We start from the raw sequence: 15,201 nt of genomic DNA, 5'->3' as shown, positions 1-15,201 counted from the left end.
TTCTATGTGTTGCTTTCATTGGTTAAATAAAGAGACTGCCTTGGCCTTTTGTCAGGACAGCAGTTTTGATAGATGGAGTAGACAGAACAGAATGCTGGGAGAAAGGAGGCAGAGACAGAGAGCCACCAGTCATGAAGCTGCCAGGTCAGACATGCTGAATATTTCCAGGTAAGCCACGAACTCGTCGTGACATACAGATTATTATAAATGGTTTGAATTGAGATGTGAGAGTTAACCAATAAGAGGCTATAACTAATGGACCAGGCAGTGTTTAAATGAATGCAATTTGTGTGTTGTTATTTTGGGGTATAAGCCAGCCAGGCAATCAGGAGCTGGGCGGCGGTAAGCAGCCTGCCGCTCATCTTAACAAAAGATCTGGATGAAGGTTCCATTTATCTCAATCATCCCATTCCCTCAAGTTCTCCTTGCCAATCCCCTTCTGTCCTCTTTTCTTCTGCCATCCCCCATGCTTCAAATTTACTAAGGAGATCTTGTCTATTTCCCCTTCCCAGGGGGATCCATGTATATCTCTCTTAGGGTCCTCTTTGTTATATAGCTTTTCTGTGGTTATGGACTGTGTTCTGATTATCTTTTGCTTTATGTCTAATATCCACACAGACCTTGGACACACCTTTCCATTCCTTCTTCCTTTTTCATGGGTTCTTTTTCCCAGCAGCAACTTTTGCCTAGGAGTCAGAGATTAAATGAGGGCCAGATGACAACTATGGAGAACCTAGTGACAACTGGTGGTAAGACATCTGAACTCCTCTTCCTTGGTTTGACACAATGGCATTCTTTATTCTGTTTGTTTGCTCTGCTGTTTTGGGCTTGGCTACCTCAGGACACTTCCTCCTGCCCTGTGTGTCTATCTCTTGCATCTTTTAGATCCCATGAAAACTTTTGTCCTGATGGGGAGTGGGCCAATTTTATCAAAGAGAGCTGAGCTCAAAAAGAAGCAACCATGTAACTTGGCCAACATCTTAGCTAATATCAAGAAGGTGACACCATTGAACATTGGCTTGGCTAGTGATGTCATCTATATGTCAGAAACCAAATAACTTAGCCACCATCTTGACTAGTGATGTCATCCAGAAAGTGGCAACCTTGTGATTGGTCACCATCTTGGTTAGTGACATTATCAAAATGATGACACCTAAGTAATTCCTTTTCAGTACCACTGAGCCTCCAGGTGATCACACACACCTAGAATTTCCATGCCGCAGGCATTCAGTCACACCCCAGTTCTTTGCTCCCAAACTTTCCTTTTTGGTTTTCACTGTTCTGGACTCCTAATGAGATCGTGGCAATGAGACCCAGATGGGACTTCCATACAAGCTCTCTTGTACCAGACCACTGTGGTTTGTTGTTGGGGGACATAACCTTGCACTGTCCTTCCAAAACTGCCCAAAGTTGAACCTTGATTCAGATGGCAATCCATGTTCAGCTGGCCACAATAAACCATTGAGTAATTTTGGCTGAGCCAGATGAGGATAGAAAGACACAGGAAGGAATAGGGAGAGGCCTAAAAGTTTGGTGAGCTTTTTTATCTGGAAAGGTGGAGAGACGGGTCAGCTGATCATTTTGCTATTGCTTTTTGGTTTATGCCCTAATATCTGACTCCTGATTTTATTTATTTACAGAAAAATGAAAGTAGCCATGTTAGTAGATCCTTTGTATTTTTACATATTGTTTTACAAAACATATTTACTGTTTCTTCCTCTGAATTCATTTATTTAGGAGATAGAACACAGTCAAAATTGTGAAATACAACATTAACATAGGAAATAAGGTCAGAAAATGAGAAGAATTGTTATATTCAATTTGCACAATGAATATTTTTCACTTTTTATTTATTGAATTTATTTCAATCCCAACTGCAGTTTCTCCTCCCCCATCCTCCCATTCCCACCCCCACCTACAACAAGCGTTTTCAAAGAAGCAAATGTAGACTTTTAAAAGCTTCACTAGACACCAATTCACACACAATTAAGTTTTTCTACCTAAATTAACTGGTTTTGATGTCAAATGATTATAATTGTGTACCAATTACATGTTATTAAATAGAAATACATATAAGTATATTTAAATATATAGTATAATATAAGAGGGGAAGCTATTCTACAATAATTTATTATCCTTCTGGCCTTGGTGTTCAATAAAAAGAATGCTGGAGAGCAACAATATATATTACACAGATTATCCACCTTTAATGATTTGTTAGGTGAATTGCATATTTTTGATACAAAATGTTTTAATGTCAGAATGGTGGCTATTTTGGGTAGACTTAGAATTTTCTAACTTTACTGTTACCTAGCCATTTGAGCTACTTGAGTTAGGAGACTTCTGAGTGTCTCTAGCCAAGTGTTACCAACACTGACCAGCCACGAGGGGAGCTGAAACCTTTCAGAAAGCTAGACCCAGGAGGTTCTATGTGAATTTACAGCAGTCAAGTGTTGAGTCTTGGAAAAGCACAGATTCCAGTCAGGACCCAAATGATAGGGTGCCAGGCGCTGGACAGGCTGTTGCCAGAAGGGACAGCTGTGGTAGCTGAGATGGGATCGGCTTGCTTGTGTGGGAGGCTGGAGACAGATGCACGTTTTGTGATCTTGATGCTTGCTCAATTTGTATTTTCAGGTCTCTTTCCACTGAGAGAATGCTCTCTCTCTCTCTCTCTCTCTCTCTCCCTCCCTCCCTCCCTCCCACACACGCACGCAAACACCCCCTCACCCCCAGATTCCTTTGCTCCACACTCTTCTGGCTTTCATTTTACTCCCCAGATGCCCTTCATTTTGTTTTAGTTGCTGTTGTTATTTATTTTACTTTGTGGTTGCTATGACATAGACAGGCTAAAGAAAACGAGCATCCTGACGCCGTCTCCCTCCATGTTCTTTTGCATGTTTTTAGTATTTTGTGTATAATAATCTCTAGATTTCAAGGACTTAAATCTAAGTTACATGTAGTAAATTGCAGAGAGGCTCTCCGAATCCTTACAGTCTAACTGATAGGCCCCTTTATATGGGAAATTCACCCCATGATCTATCAAAGTTGTTTCCTAGCTAAATTGAGTAATATGATTGGAGGGGGGCTGAAAGATTTATGAATTTCAAGAAAAAGTGCCAATATTGGAGAGATCTCATATTAGTAATTTAATAGCATACACGAAAGCTCTGGAACAAAAAGAAAAATAAAATCTAAAAAGAGTAGATGCAAGAAATAATCAAACTCAGGACTGAAGTCAGTAAAATAGAAACAAACAAACAATAACAGAAAACAAAGAGTTGATCCTTTAAGAAAACCAATAGCCAAATTAGCTAAAAGTGGAGGGGAAAGATCCACGTTAACAAAGTTAGAGATGAAAAGAAAGACATGACTACAGATACTGAGGAAATCTAGGCACTCAGTGGTATGAATTTGCTTCTTACAACTAACTTCATTATGTTCCACGTATTTGAATATGCTCTTTTTATTTTCATTCAATTATAGAAGGTTTTTATGTTCCTTCTTGATTTCTGTCTTGGTCCACTTTTCATCCAGTAATGCAATGTTCAGTTTCCATGAGTTTTTAGTTTTCTGTTCTTGATATCCAGCCTTAATCCATGGCGATCAGATAGGATGTTTCGAGTTTTATTGTATCCGTTGAGACTTGTCCAAATATTTGATCAGTTTTGAAGAACGTTCCATGAGGTGTTGAGAAAAGGGTCTATTCTTTTGTGTTTGGGTGAAATGCTCTGAAAATATCTGTTAGGTCTGTTTGGCTTATGACATCAATTAGCTCCAGAACTTTAGTTTAGCTTTTGTCAGGATGACCTGTCACTGGTGAGAGTGTGGTATTGAAGTCACTGTGTGAGAGTCAGCATGTTGTAGTCATACTGTAGGCGCTATAGTCATACTGTACAGTCAGATGCAGTAGTGTTTTATGAACTTGGATACTTATGTGTGCGGCGCAGAGATGACAAACACTTTTCCTTATAGTTAGTGCTGTTATCACCAAAGAATCCGGGTCCAGCTCATGTGAGTTTAGCAGGAATTCTTCAAATCTCTGAATTGAATAACTAGGTACTCTAAGCAAATAAGGTCAGGTTAAAATCAGAAAACTCCTTAGCTTTACCAAATCATCAGTCTGATATATAAACAGCCAACTCAAAGGGTCACAAAGCAAAGAAAACCCCTCAAGAGCTGAGAATTCTACCACACCCTAACAGTAGGGACCAGACAGTAACAAGATTCCCTGATGGCTGGCTTGCCAAAGCCCCTTTGGGACACTTAGGTTCATGCCTGCATCTGAAACAAAAATAGGAAACAGAAGTAGATGAAGTAAAATGGATTTATTTTCAGTTTGGATCAAAGTAGGAAAAACTATTCATTTCTCTGTAACAGTATTATTATTTCATAAAACATTGAAACAAAAGCCCTGAATCTGCACCCATTAACTTCAACATGAGACAAGTAGAAATAATATGGAGAGTCTCTGCTTGTGAATCAAGTTCCTCTTCTAGGTGATGCAGACCTTTAATGTTAATTTTCTCCCAGCATGTGATTCCTAAGGACATTTTAATTCATGATGTCCACTGTCTCAAGAGTCTGAGAGCTAAATGGAAAGGCATAAGTGTCTCCATTTAAAATATTTCTTCTTTCAGGGTGATGGCTATTAAGGGCAAACTGAGGACAGGCAGGTGTTCATGGGTTATGTGGCCAGTCAGAGATATAACCATGTGGCAGACAGGAACACAAACAACTGGGGAAGAGTCTAGGTAGAGTTCGAGAAAGAGCAGGAAGATGGGATGACAGGAGACATCACAGACAGAAGAGGGACAGGTGTCAGAAAGAAAACAGAAGTACAGATAAGCCTGGGACGAAAGCAGGTGACAAGTAGAAGGCCCTGAGGACAGCAGGCCCCCAGAGTTGTCCTTTTCTTCTCCAGATTCATCTTAGCTTCTTGAGACGCAGGTGGATCCCATCCTTGGACTTCAACACAAGTCTGAACAGGGGGACCGGGATCCTCGTGGGATCTGGCAGCAGCTCAAAGCGGAGTAGGGTCAGGGCCACGGCCACCTTCATCTCATTCATAGCAAACTGCTTCCCAATGCAGTTTCTGAACCAAGCAGAGACATAAAGTGAGATGTGTCCTCAGACATGTTGGGCATTAGGGTCCCCTTCACGGTACCAGCCTAATCATTTTCCATATAGGTCACACACCTAAATCGTTCCCTTGCTTTGAGTTCACACAACCACCAGTATCCCTTCTCTTCGTTATAGATTTCTGTTCTATGACAAATTTTCACTCCTCTAGGGCTACCTCTAACACTAGACCTGCTCTTGGTTGTGAGAAATGTCATTTGAACAGTGCCAGTATTGTGGGACATCGAGTGCAAGCACATGAATTATTTAATGAGGTAGTCATTAGGTTATCAAATTCTCTCCTCAAAGATTTTGGATCTCCACTGTGAACACCCCTAATAGGTATAAGATGAGGATGGATAAGTCACCATACTGGGGATTATCATCTATGCATAAAAACTGAATTGAACCTATAACGGGAGTCAATTATCAGTGGTAGAAACTTCTGGTGAATGCATCTCATTGTTCCTCCATCTTCCTCCTGCTCAGTTGTTGGGCTCTGATCCCTCATCCCTCTCAGACTGCCATTATTCACAGCCATCTGATCTGACCCCAGAAAATACATTATTTACATTTTTTGCTGTCTTTTTTGTCCACACACTTCTTACTATACACTCCATCAGGTAGAACAACATCCAGATGCCCCAGCCATAACCACACTTAACGCAGGATTGCTGAGTCTCTAGCCTCACTTCCTATTTCAGAGCACACTGCTGAAGTTGCTAGAGATGCCCCTCATTACCCTCACTATCAGGTGCAAGGGACAAGCTAAGAGCTAACTAGCTCTGTATCTGCTGTGACTGATGTCCCTTCCCATATACATAACTTTTCAAATTGGGAAATAAAAGTTGCAAACATTTGTCTATGTGGTAAAAATTTTTTGAGGGTAGAAGCCAAAAATGTGACATGATAGCCTCTGATGTCCATCATACAATGAGCTGTGAACTCTTATATATATTACTTTAATAGAAATGCCCATAAATTTTCTATAATTTTCTATATATCACCTTTAGTACTTAATATATATTTATTACATAGATGTTTAAAGGTACATATATTTCAGGGATTCATAGAAGCATCCAACTGTTGAATTAAAAGAAAACCTATTGGGCTTTAATAGGAATTTTGGGAAAGAAAATTCTTTCTTTAATATCATTGAAAACTAAAATTCTTGGTTTAGCTTGCATAAGGAATTTAATTCTGAAATATGAAGTTCAGCATTTATGAAAATACCAAAATATACTTTTTCTTATAAATATTTCAGTGACCACCGGGCAGTGGATTAATACCCTCTATGGCATACTGAATTGTCATCTTTCTTTTTTTGGCACACATATACCTGACACTATCTTTCCACACATACCAATAATACCTAAAAAGTAGACCAATGAAACATAAGCTATCAGATAGAAAATATTAATATGTGCCAGTGACTCCCCTTCTTTCCAACCCTTTCCCATCACCTTGCTCCTCCTGAGAAGGGCAGGAAAGCGTAGCTGTGCCTAGAAGAATCTGGTGCAAATCTAGAGGGGTCAAACACCTGCAGAGAGAGCACAGGGACCAGGACAAACCAAAGTCAAGTCCATTTCCAACGTAAAAGGAGACAGAATGTCTAAACTTGCAATTGAGTGGCTTTTCTTTGTTCTCAGGACCTTCATACCTTAGGGTTTGGCCAAAACCGTGGGTTATGGTGAAGGCCATAAATGCTGATTGCGACTGTGATACCTGTGAGGGGAACAGAGAAGACGTGGAGTGAAACATAATTAAGCCAAAGAAATGGGGCTCTAGACTCACATCCAATAGGAGACTGGCATGTGCTTAAGGAGTCATCACTTAGAGCTGATGATCCTTTGGGCAATAGGGAGCTTATCAAAGCATGCCTTAGAGAACCATGAATCCGGTGATGTCAGAGAGCAGTGAAGTATGGGAGCATCAACACCCACTCATCAAATGTCTTACATGAACCATTGAAGAACATACATTAGCTCACAGAACACTCACGAGTCCCTCCCCACTGTTCCTAAAGGTGCTGATTTATATTAATTTTTCATATGAAATACTAAATTCTGCATGAGGCTCATTGTCTTTTCTAATGTCTACACTATTAGGATGTGGCAGAGGTGGAGTCATACCCAATGATCAGTTCACTAATTCATGTTTTCCTGAGGAGACAAGGAGCCCAGAACTTATCACTGCCTCCTATCCTTCATCAACTCAAAATTTCCCGAGAAACTGGGAGATATTGCACCAACATGTAGGATTCCATTATCTTTCTCATTTGCTTTTACTCATGAGGAAAACTGTATTGCCAAAAGACTTGAGTCATTCTTTTTCAACCCTGAATATCTCAAGTGACTGCAATTTCAACGCTGAGAATGATATTTAACTAGGGGGTGGCATATCTTCCAGAAGACTTCCTCACTCTCAATTTTTTGACCTCATCTAAACTTCAAAATAAGGATCCAATTTATTGAGGCAACAAAGCACAATTAGGACATAGGAAACTGGTTCTTGTTACCTTTGGGTAAGGAGCGTCCATCAGGGAAGGTGACAGGTGTGTTGAGTTCTCGACTCACATTTGGTACAGGTGGGTAGAGCCTCATGGCCTCCTTGATGCACATGGTGGTGTAGGGCATCTGGTCCAGGTGGTCCCTGAAATAAAAACCACCCTGAAAAGTCACACAGAACTGGGGTACTAGAAAAATATCATCCTGAGCAAGCATCCCAGACCCAGAAAGACACACATGGTATGTACTCCCTTGTAAGAGATACTGGCTGTTAAGTAAAGGATAACCACACTACAATCCACAGACCCAGAGAAGTTAGATAAAGAGGAGAGGTCTAGGGTGGAATATGAATCTCCCTGGGAAGGGGAAATAGAAGAGATTTTGTGGGTGGAGTGGGGACAGGTGGGGATGGGAACAGGCAGGATCAGGTGGAAAGGAAGGGACAGAGGAGAGATATAGGGCTTGAATCAGCCATCTTCTGTAGCCAGGCAAGTCTCCCAATGGTGGGACTGGGACACCAATACAGCCACAAAACCTATGACCCACAATGTGTCTTGCCATCAAGATACACTGGAACAATGGTGGCCCCGAGCTTGTGAGGGTGACCTACAAATGGTTTGTCTAACTTGACGCCCACACATCTATAGAGAGCTCATGCCCAACACTGTCAAGACAGTCAGAATTAGGAAGCTGGATGGATCAGAGACCTAGGATAGAACCAAACATGACTGAACAACAACAAAAAAGTGAATGAAATTATTCCTGATGATATTCTGCTATTGTTGTGAATCTGTGTTTCACCTAATCATCACCAGAGAGGCTTCCTCCAGAAGCTGATGGGAACAGAAACAAAGACCCATAGCCAAATATTAGGTGAAGCCTGAAGAAGAGAGGAAAAAAGGATTATAGGAGACAGATAGGTTGAGGACCCCACAAGAATACATTCCACAGAATCTACTAATCAGGGCTCATAAGGGTTCACAGAGACTGAAGCAGCAACCACGGAGCCAGCATGGGTCTGAACTAGACCCTCTGCATACATGATGTGATTGTTTAGCTTAGGAATTTTGTTGGATGCCTAACAGTGAAAGTAGGATTATCTCTGACTTTTTTGCCTACTCTTGAGGCCTTTTCCTCCTACAGGGTTGTCTGCAGCAGCCTTGAAATGAGGGTTAATGTCTAGTCTTACTTGTTATGCAGTGTTTGCTTGATATCACTTGGAGGCCTGCTCTTTTCTGAAAACAAATTGAAAATCAGTGGGTCTAGGGGAAAGGGAAAGGGAAGAGGTGTGGAAGAGACAGGAAGTAGGGAAGGGGGAGAGGCAGTGGTCAGGGTGTATTATGTGAAAGAAGAATAAAGAAAAAAAACCAATCTAGAAAAGTTCTCTCTCTTAAGAAGGCAGGAGTCTCTTTCATCTTAAGTTTTTCTCACCAGGTGACAGAAGTTCCATCACCCAAGACACTTTGAACCTCCTCTCTGCATCTCTGTTGGTGCTCAGGGTGTGTGGCCAGAGCATAAAAAATCCAGGATATTCCACTGGCTGTAGTGTCATGGCCCTCAAACATGAATGTATCCACCTCTGCACGCACGTCCTCATCAGACAAGCTCTTCCCATCCTGCATCTGAGGAAAAGCACAGGTAAGAGCAGCATTCGTATCTAATCTGTGTTTCTGGACAAAACCTCATCACTGAACTCCACTCACTTTGGAAAGCAAGAGAATGTCCAAGAAATCCAAGCGCCTCTTCTTTTTGACTTTCTCCAGCTCTTCCTCGTTCTGCAGCTGAGCTTTCCTCATCTTGATCACTCCATCTACCCCATGACAGCATTTATCAGATAGATCTCAGAGCTTCTGTAACTCACAGGATCCCTGAGCCCAATCTGCATGTCCTAGAGAGCCCAGGATACATGTGCATATGGGAGTTTGGTCATGATTGAAGGCTGCACAGTCTCATATCCTACAAGACCCCAATCAATATTCTGGGCCACAGAGCCATGTTAAAGGCTGTTGGATGGAACTCCTGAAATGTAACCAATGCAATGTAATGAAACTGGGAATGCTTGTAATTCCAGCTCCCAAAATTATATCTTAGTAGTAACTAACATGAGTTCCACAGAGGCTTCTGGTAAACTCACTCTGTCTGAGATGTATCATCATATCTTTGCAATGAGTCTGATAAAGGAAGAAAGGCGTGGAAAGGCAGACCTGTGTGCTCATGAGCAAGCTGGCAGGCATGGTGGAACAAACGGCCATCAGACGACATCTTGTAGATGGTGTTATTCCAATAAAAAACACTCCTTATTCGATGGAAAGTCAGATTGTTCAGATCCTCAACAGCCTTAGTGTAAGACCTGGAATTTCTGATGATAGAAGATACAATGTACTGGTTATGGGATTGTCTGAACCAAAAATAGAGTGGGCTCTGCAGACACACTTTCAACTGTGGGACACACAACACCAAGACACACATCACTTGTGTCTTATAGGTATTTGAATCCTTGAGCATTTAGAAAATGAGCATCTACATTAGCTAGGGTTCTACTGTGTCTTCTTGGGGTTGGATTGAAATTAGAGGTTGGCCTAGGCCGAGGTGAGAATCTTGCTTTCTATAGAGGCAACTGTCTTCATTACCACAAACCTCTTACTAAGCCACAACAGATTGGTAAGACCAAAGACTACAATGCAGACTTCACTCACTCGTCCAACTGGACACTGCCCTGGTAACTGAAAGCACACTTCATAACAGTATCCAGCGTCATCATGGAGATGTAGTGAAAGACCTCCATAGGGTGGTCCTGTTCGATGAGCTTCTCCCATTTGTCCTGTGGTGACAAAGAAACATTTGTTTTCTTTAGGAGACCTGTGTTCAGATTAAGATTTTTCAGTTTCTCTACACATAATCATTCTGTAGTACCTCAACATCAAGATCATATGTCTGTAGCAAATTAAAGGCATGAAGCGAATGTTTGTAGTCTGATGCCTACTTCTTCCAAACCTTTTAACAAAACAATATGCCCTCTCATGGTGTCCAGTTATTGTTTGATTTTTAAAAAGCAAATATAATCTTTTAGTTTACAAAAAAGGCCCCTTCTGTTTCTGAGAGTGAATTAGACTTGAAAAATTAGTGGAAGTACTAATATAGTCATTGTGTGTAGAAAAAGAAGTTTTGGTCCTAATGAACATGTCTCTTGGGTGGTTTTATATCCATTTCACTTATGAAAAGTTTGCTAAACATGGTGAGAACAGAAATCAGGCCTAATAAAAGTGATGATAGGTTAGAGATGAATGTCAGGATGTGGACCTTGTGTCCTCTTTTTTGTGGGTCTCTCAAGATTATGCAGAAGCAGTTGGTCCAAGACATTCTTGTCTTATAACATCTTGAAACAGCCACTGTCCAGTCCAGCCAGAGACAAAGAGTCCCTGTTGCATGGTGTTTTATCCTCAGTGGTAAATACGTGGTCATGTTCTTACCACAGTGCTCTCTGAAGAGTGTTAGCCACTCTGATAAATGGAAGTGCTCCGATTTATGTTTTTGTGGAACACTTACTTTATAGCATGAGTTATTAGTCTATGCGAAAGTCTGAAATTTGTCTGAGAGTGCGGTCATCGTGAGTGTGTTGTGAGTGGGTGTGAAGAAATGAGATGAACCGGAGCAACTCACTAGCATTGTATTGACGGAGTCCGCCATGATTCTGACATAGGGTTTGAGGATATCATAATGGAAGGCTGGAGTCAACATCCGCCGGTGCTGGAACCACTTCTTCCCATTCAACAGAAGCAAACCGTAGCCTGGGTCGGAGACTGGTATGTGAATGTGTCCAGTAGAAGTGGAATCAAGGGTACCCCTGGGATCATTTGGTCAGATTCATTGGGATGAAATAAGGAAAGGAAATTCCAGTAATGGTGGGATTTCTTAGACAAAAACATGGAAAGTGAGACTCCAAGTTTGTCTAATAAATCTTCTGTGACTAAGAAAGAAGTGAGATAAAGGATGAAAACGTGTTGGTATCAGATCAGCGGGCTTTTATAAATGTCTGGCCATGAATGTCTGAAGAAGTGATGTCTCAGAAACTGGATATCGTGAGCACTTACACCAGCAGTAGTAAGGACTAAGGACTGACTAGAAGAAGAGAAATAAAGCCTTATTTAGGGATGGATCATGGGACTTGTGGCCAGGCACCTATTGTTCTCCATTAGCCCAGGAGCAGTCAGGAAAACACATTATTTATTTTAATATACTTACCAATCCAGGGAACAACTAATTGGTAAATACCGGAAGCCTTTGGATCTGAAAAGTAATATAGATATTGCAGACCAGATAAACAAGATAATGTTCAAAGTGCAAGTTTTTATGAATTTTTTAGTTTTTCAGAATTTTAAACTTATTTTGTATGTGTGTGTGTGTGTGTGTGTGTGTGTGTGCATGTGTGCATGCACGTGCTACAGTGTCTGTCTGGTGTTAAGAAGACAACTCTGGAGTTGGTTCATTCTTTTCACTTTCAGTGTGGGTTTCAGGGCTCAGACTCAGATCTTCAGGCGGCTGCAGCAAACCCCGTGACCAGCTGAGCCATTTTAGCAACCACGCTGTCAGTTCTTGGCGGATTTCAGCTGACAGTTTATCCTTATCACCACTCTCTGCTTCCCATTCCTTTCTATCTCTGTCTTGCCAGTTATCTGGGTTTCGTAAGACAGACTTCATTGCACCAGCAGCTGAATGTCTCTGTCACTATGATGGTTAAAAAACAAAACCAAACACCTCTCAAAACTAAACACTAACCAAAAGACTTTAGTTTTTTCTATAATCGGCTCTGGCTCATTATCCTATGACCCAGGTAAGTAAGCAATTAGAGATTTTGAATCCAGGTCTCTAGATGTATAATTTGTTCTTCACCTACAAGGAAATTTGTAAAACACATTGACTCAATTTGTTTTAAAAGAAAAAAATAAGAAAAACAATATTAAGCCTTGTGCAGCTATATTAAGTGTTGAGAACTATGTAGTAAGTATTGTTAGTCATATGTTGGTCTCTGCACAGGGAGAACGGTAGTAGATAGCAGTTAGACATCGATGGCTGAATGACACTTTTCTAAAATGCCACAGACTTTGGGTATGAACGTTGGGTGGTAGACATGCTGCAGCTGCAAGGAAGCTATTGGACTCTTACCTGATCGCCCCAGTATCACCTTCACATAGTCGGGGTCATAAAGCAAGACTCGTACACGACTCCCCGAGAGCCACTGTAAGCAGGCACTTGGGAATTTCTCTACCCAGGTAAGAATCTGCTGGAGATCCTTATCCTTTTGGAGCAGATACCAGGAAAAACATAAATTAATGAAATTATTCTTTGATATCTGGTATTTTGTTTGATAGGGGAGAGTCAGGACTATCACAGGGACATAAACTCTGAAATGTTCAGAAAAAAAGGCAGAATTTTGAGTCAGTTTGACAATCTGTCTTTTGTTTCATCCAGGCACTTGCTGTGTCAAGAATTTCCCTGGCCAGATCCTGAAGTCTTGTTAGATGGAGCTAATGATCTGTAAAGAAATTATGGAGCTATTGATCTGTAAAGAAGTTATGGGGATAAGAGACTCAACATTCTGTAGGAGCTCTAAATTTCTCTATTCTAAATGTGACCCGTGTGTAATCCTCACTGAGGACCTCTTCATACAGCCCCTTACCAAACTGTACTCTACTGACTGCTAGTAGCAGTCAGCCATCCTTACTGCTTATACACACTTGGGGATGGAGGAGACTAGTGAATCCAGCCAGTTTCAGGGACTTTTTGAAGCCTTTGAGTTGCTTGCTCCCTGGACTTAAGGACTTCTACTGCAGGATGGGATAGTTCACCTCCTCACAGAACTTCCAGTAACTTAGGGGCTTCCTTTTCTGAATGAGATGTTTTACATCTCTTTACAACATCCTGTGTTGTAATCACAAGTTTCTCTTCAAAATGGACAGTTTTAATCTCGGAGGAAACTGATACATGACATGGCTCCAAATCATCATTTATAGAAGCTCTGTCAGTCTTAACAAACCTAGATAGTTGTTCTCTGTACCCGACATCACTCACCCACTCCATAAGAACAGGCTGTTTCCCAAGCCCTTGGACATCCTGAGTCTATTGACAACACACATCTTCTTAAAAGGGTGTGTGCTCCTCATGGTTAAGGCAAGCTCACTCTTAGAAGTGAGATGAATATTCTTCTTTCAGAAACCACCTGCTCATCACACAGCAAACTGCCCCATGGACTGAAACTAAACTATCAGAGTGCCAGCTTTTCTTGTCCTTCCACTCTCTCCCTTCTTCCTACCTTCTGGTGGTTCCCCCAAAGCCAATGGGAAGGAGTGGATGGGAACTTCTGGAGGGTCTTGAGCAGCCACTGCCTTCTTAAGTAGAACTGGACTGCCTTGAAAAGCACCAGACATAGGCTGAGCAGGAAGACCACTTGGAAGAACCCAGAAACACCATCCAAGCTTCTGGTGGGGCTAAATATAGAGAAACCCATGGTTAGTGGCTTCTGATCACTGGCGGCACTGAACCTTTGGAACACCCACATTTAAGTGATGAGAAAGTTGATCCGCCTACTTTGGGGAGGGATAATGGAGAAGACAGACAGGTATTGACCTCAGGTTCCAAAGTTTATTAATATGAAACAGCGTTGGGAAACAGTGAAAACAGAGCCTTAGCAACTGACCAGGGTCATTGCTATTTAAGCACAAACGTTCCTGTCTCTCTACTGCTTACAAATACTTATTGAGCACCTAATATATGTTATGTACCATCCTAGTTGATGTGTTATGGAATAGACATAATTAGCCTTGATATTCAGAGATTCCTATTCTAACTTCCCAAATATTTAATAGGGTTAGCTGCTTGTACAAGATGAAAATAATGACAAGGATTAAATTGGTGTGTTTAGACGAAAGTAGTTGTGCGACGCGCATCCTGACCAGCAGGAATGAACGCCACTAAAAACGAGAATTCCTTCCCTGGTCACGTCTTTATTCGGAGCATTTGATTGAGGAAAATTGGGGGAAGGGAAGATAGAGCAGGGACAAGAGAAAGCTTAGAGAGAGGAAGTAGAGCCCAGAGGCAGCTGCTTTTAAACGGTGGAGAGGCTTGAACGCTGTCCTGATTGGTTAATGCCATTCTGCTGGTCTGAGCATGTGCAAGCAAGGGTGCAGGCAAGGGTGCTCAGCCCCACGTGGCTAAGCCAGGTATGGACTTGTATACCTCCAAACTGCAGGACCACCTGTGCCTCCAGGTGGCTTCCTACATAGTTGCAGAGAGTTTCTACACATAGTGATCCTTGCAGCTGGACCCCAAATCCAGCTGTTTCTTACATTTTACTTAGGGCTTATCCAGACCCTTCTCCAGTTATGATCTGGGATGAATGTGTCAATGGGTGGATCATTGCAGCTGCATTTAGTAGGGCTCAACCCCAGGTTAGCCTCACCACACATGTAGCCTGCTATAGTCTTTCTGTGCCTTAGTACCCTACTAGGTAAGATAATAATGCTTTCCCAAATACTTAATATGCCCATTGCCATCACATATGTCAAGACATATTTCTTGA

General features: G+C 41.5%; 1 protein-coding gene across 1 annotated transcript; it reads right to left on the bottom strand.

Annotated features, from left to right (window-relative positions):
• Positions 1–4,306: 4,306 nt before the first annotated feature.
• Positions 4,307–14,167, bottom strand: LOC125412552 (cytochrome P450 4A14). Its single transcript, XM_087904721.1, has 12 exons — positions 13,936–14,167; positions 12,789–12,921; positions 11,868–11,912; positions 11,286–11,413; positions 10,322–10,446; positions 9,830–9,984; positions 9,329–9,435; positions 9,057–9,247; positions 7,637–7,770; positions 6,779–6,843; positions 6,582–6,658; positions 4,307–5,092 (listed from the first exon to the last, which is right to left on the bottom strand). The coding sequence occupies exons 1-12, from the start codon at positions 14,128–14,130 to the stop codon at positions 4,924–4,926; spliced, it is 1,524 nt and encodes a 507-aa protein (XP_087760847.1). The 5' UTR covers positions 14,131–14,167; the 3' UTR covers positions 4,307–4,923.
• Positions 14,168–15,201: the final 1,034 nt, after the last annotated feature.

This window comes from Myodes glareolus, chromosome 3 (assembly GCF_982192425.1).
Source record: "Myodes glareolus chromosome 3, mMyoGla1.1, whole genome shotgun sequence".
In the NCBI taxonomy this organism is placed as follows: Eukaryota; Metazoa; Chordata; class Mammalia; order Rodentia; family Cricetidae; genus Myodes; species Myodes glareolus.
Note: the sequence above shows the minus strand (reverse complement) of the source record. Positions and strands in the feature narration are given on the sequence as shown.

Coding starts and splice junctions, on each gene's coding strand:
- LOC125412552 (XM_087904721.1), bottom strand. CDS start 14,130: ATGGGTTTCTCTATATTTAGCCCCACCAGAAGCTTGGATGGTGTTTCT. Junction 6,659..6,778: donor GGTTTTGGCCAAACCCTAAG/GTATGAAGGTCC, acceptor CTCTCTCTGCAG/GTGTTTGACCCCTCTAGATT. Junction 5,093..6,581: donor CCCTTCTCAGGAGGAGCAAG/GTGATGGGAAAG, acceptor TGCTTGGTTCAG/AAACTGCATTGGGAAGCAGT.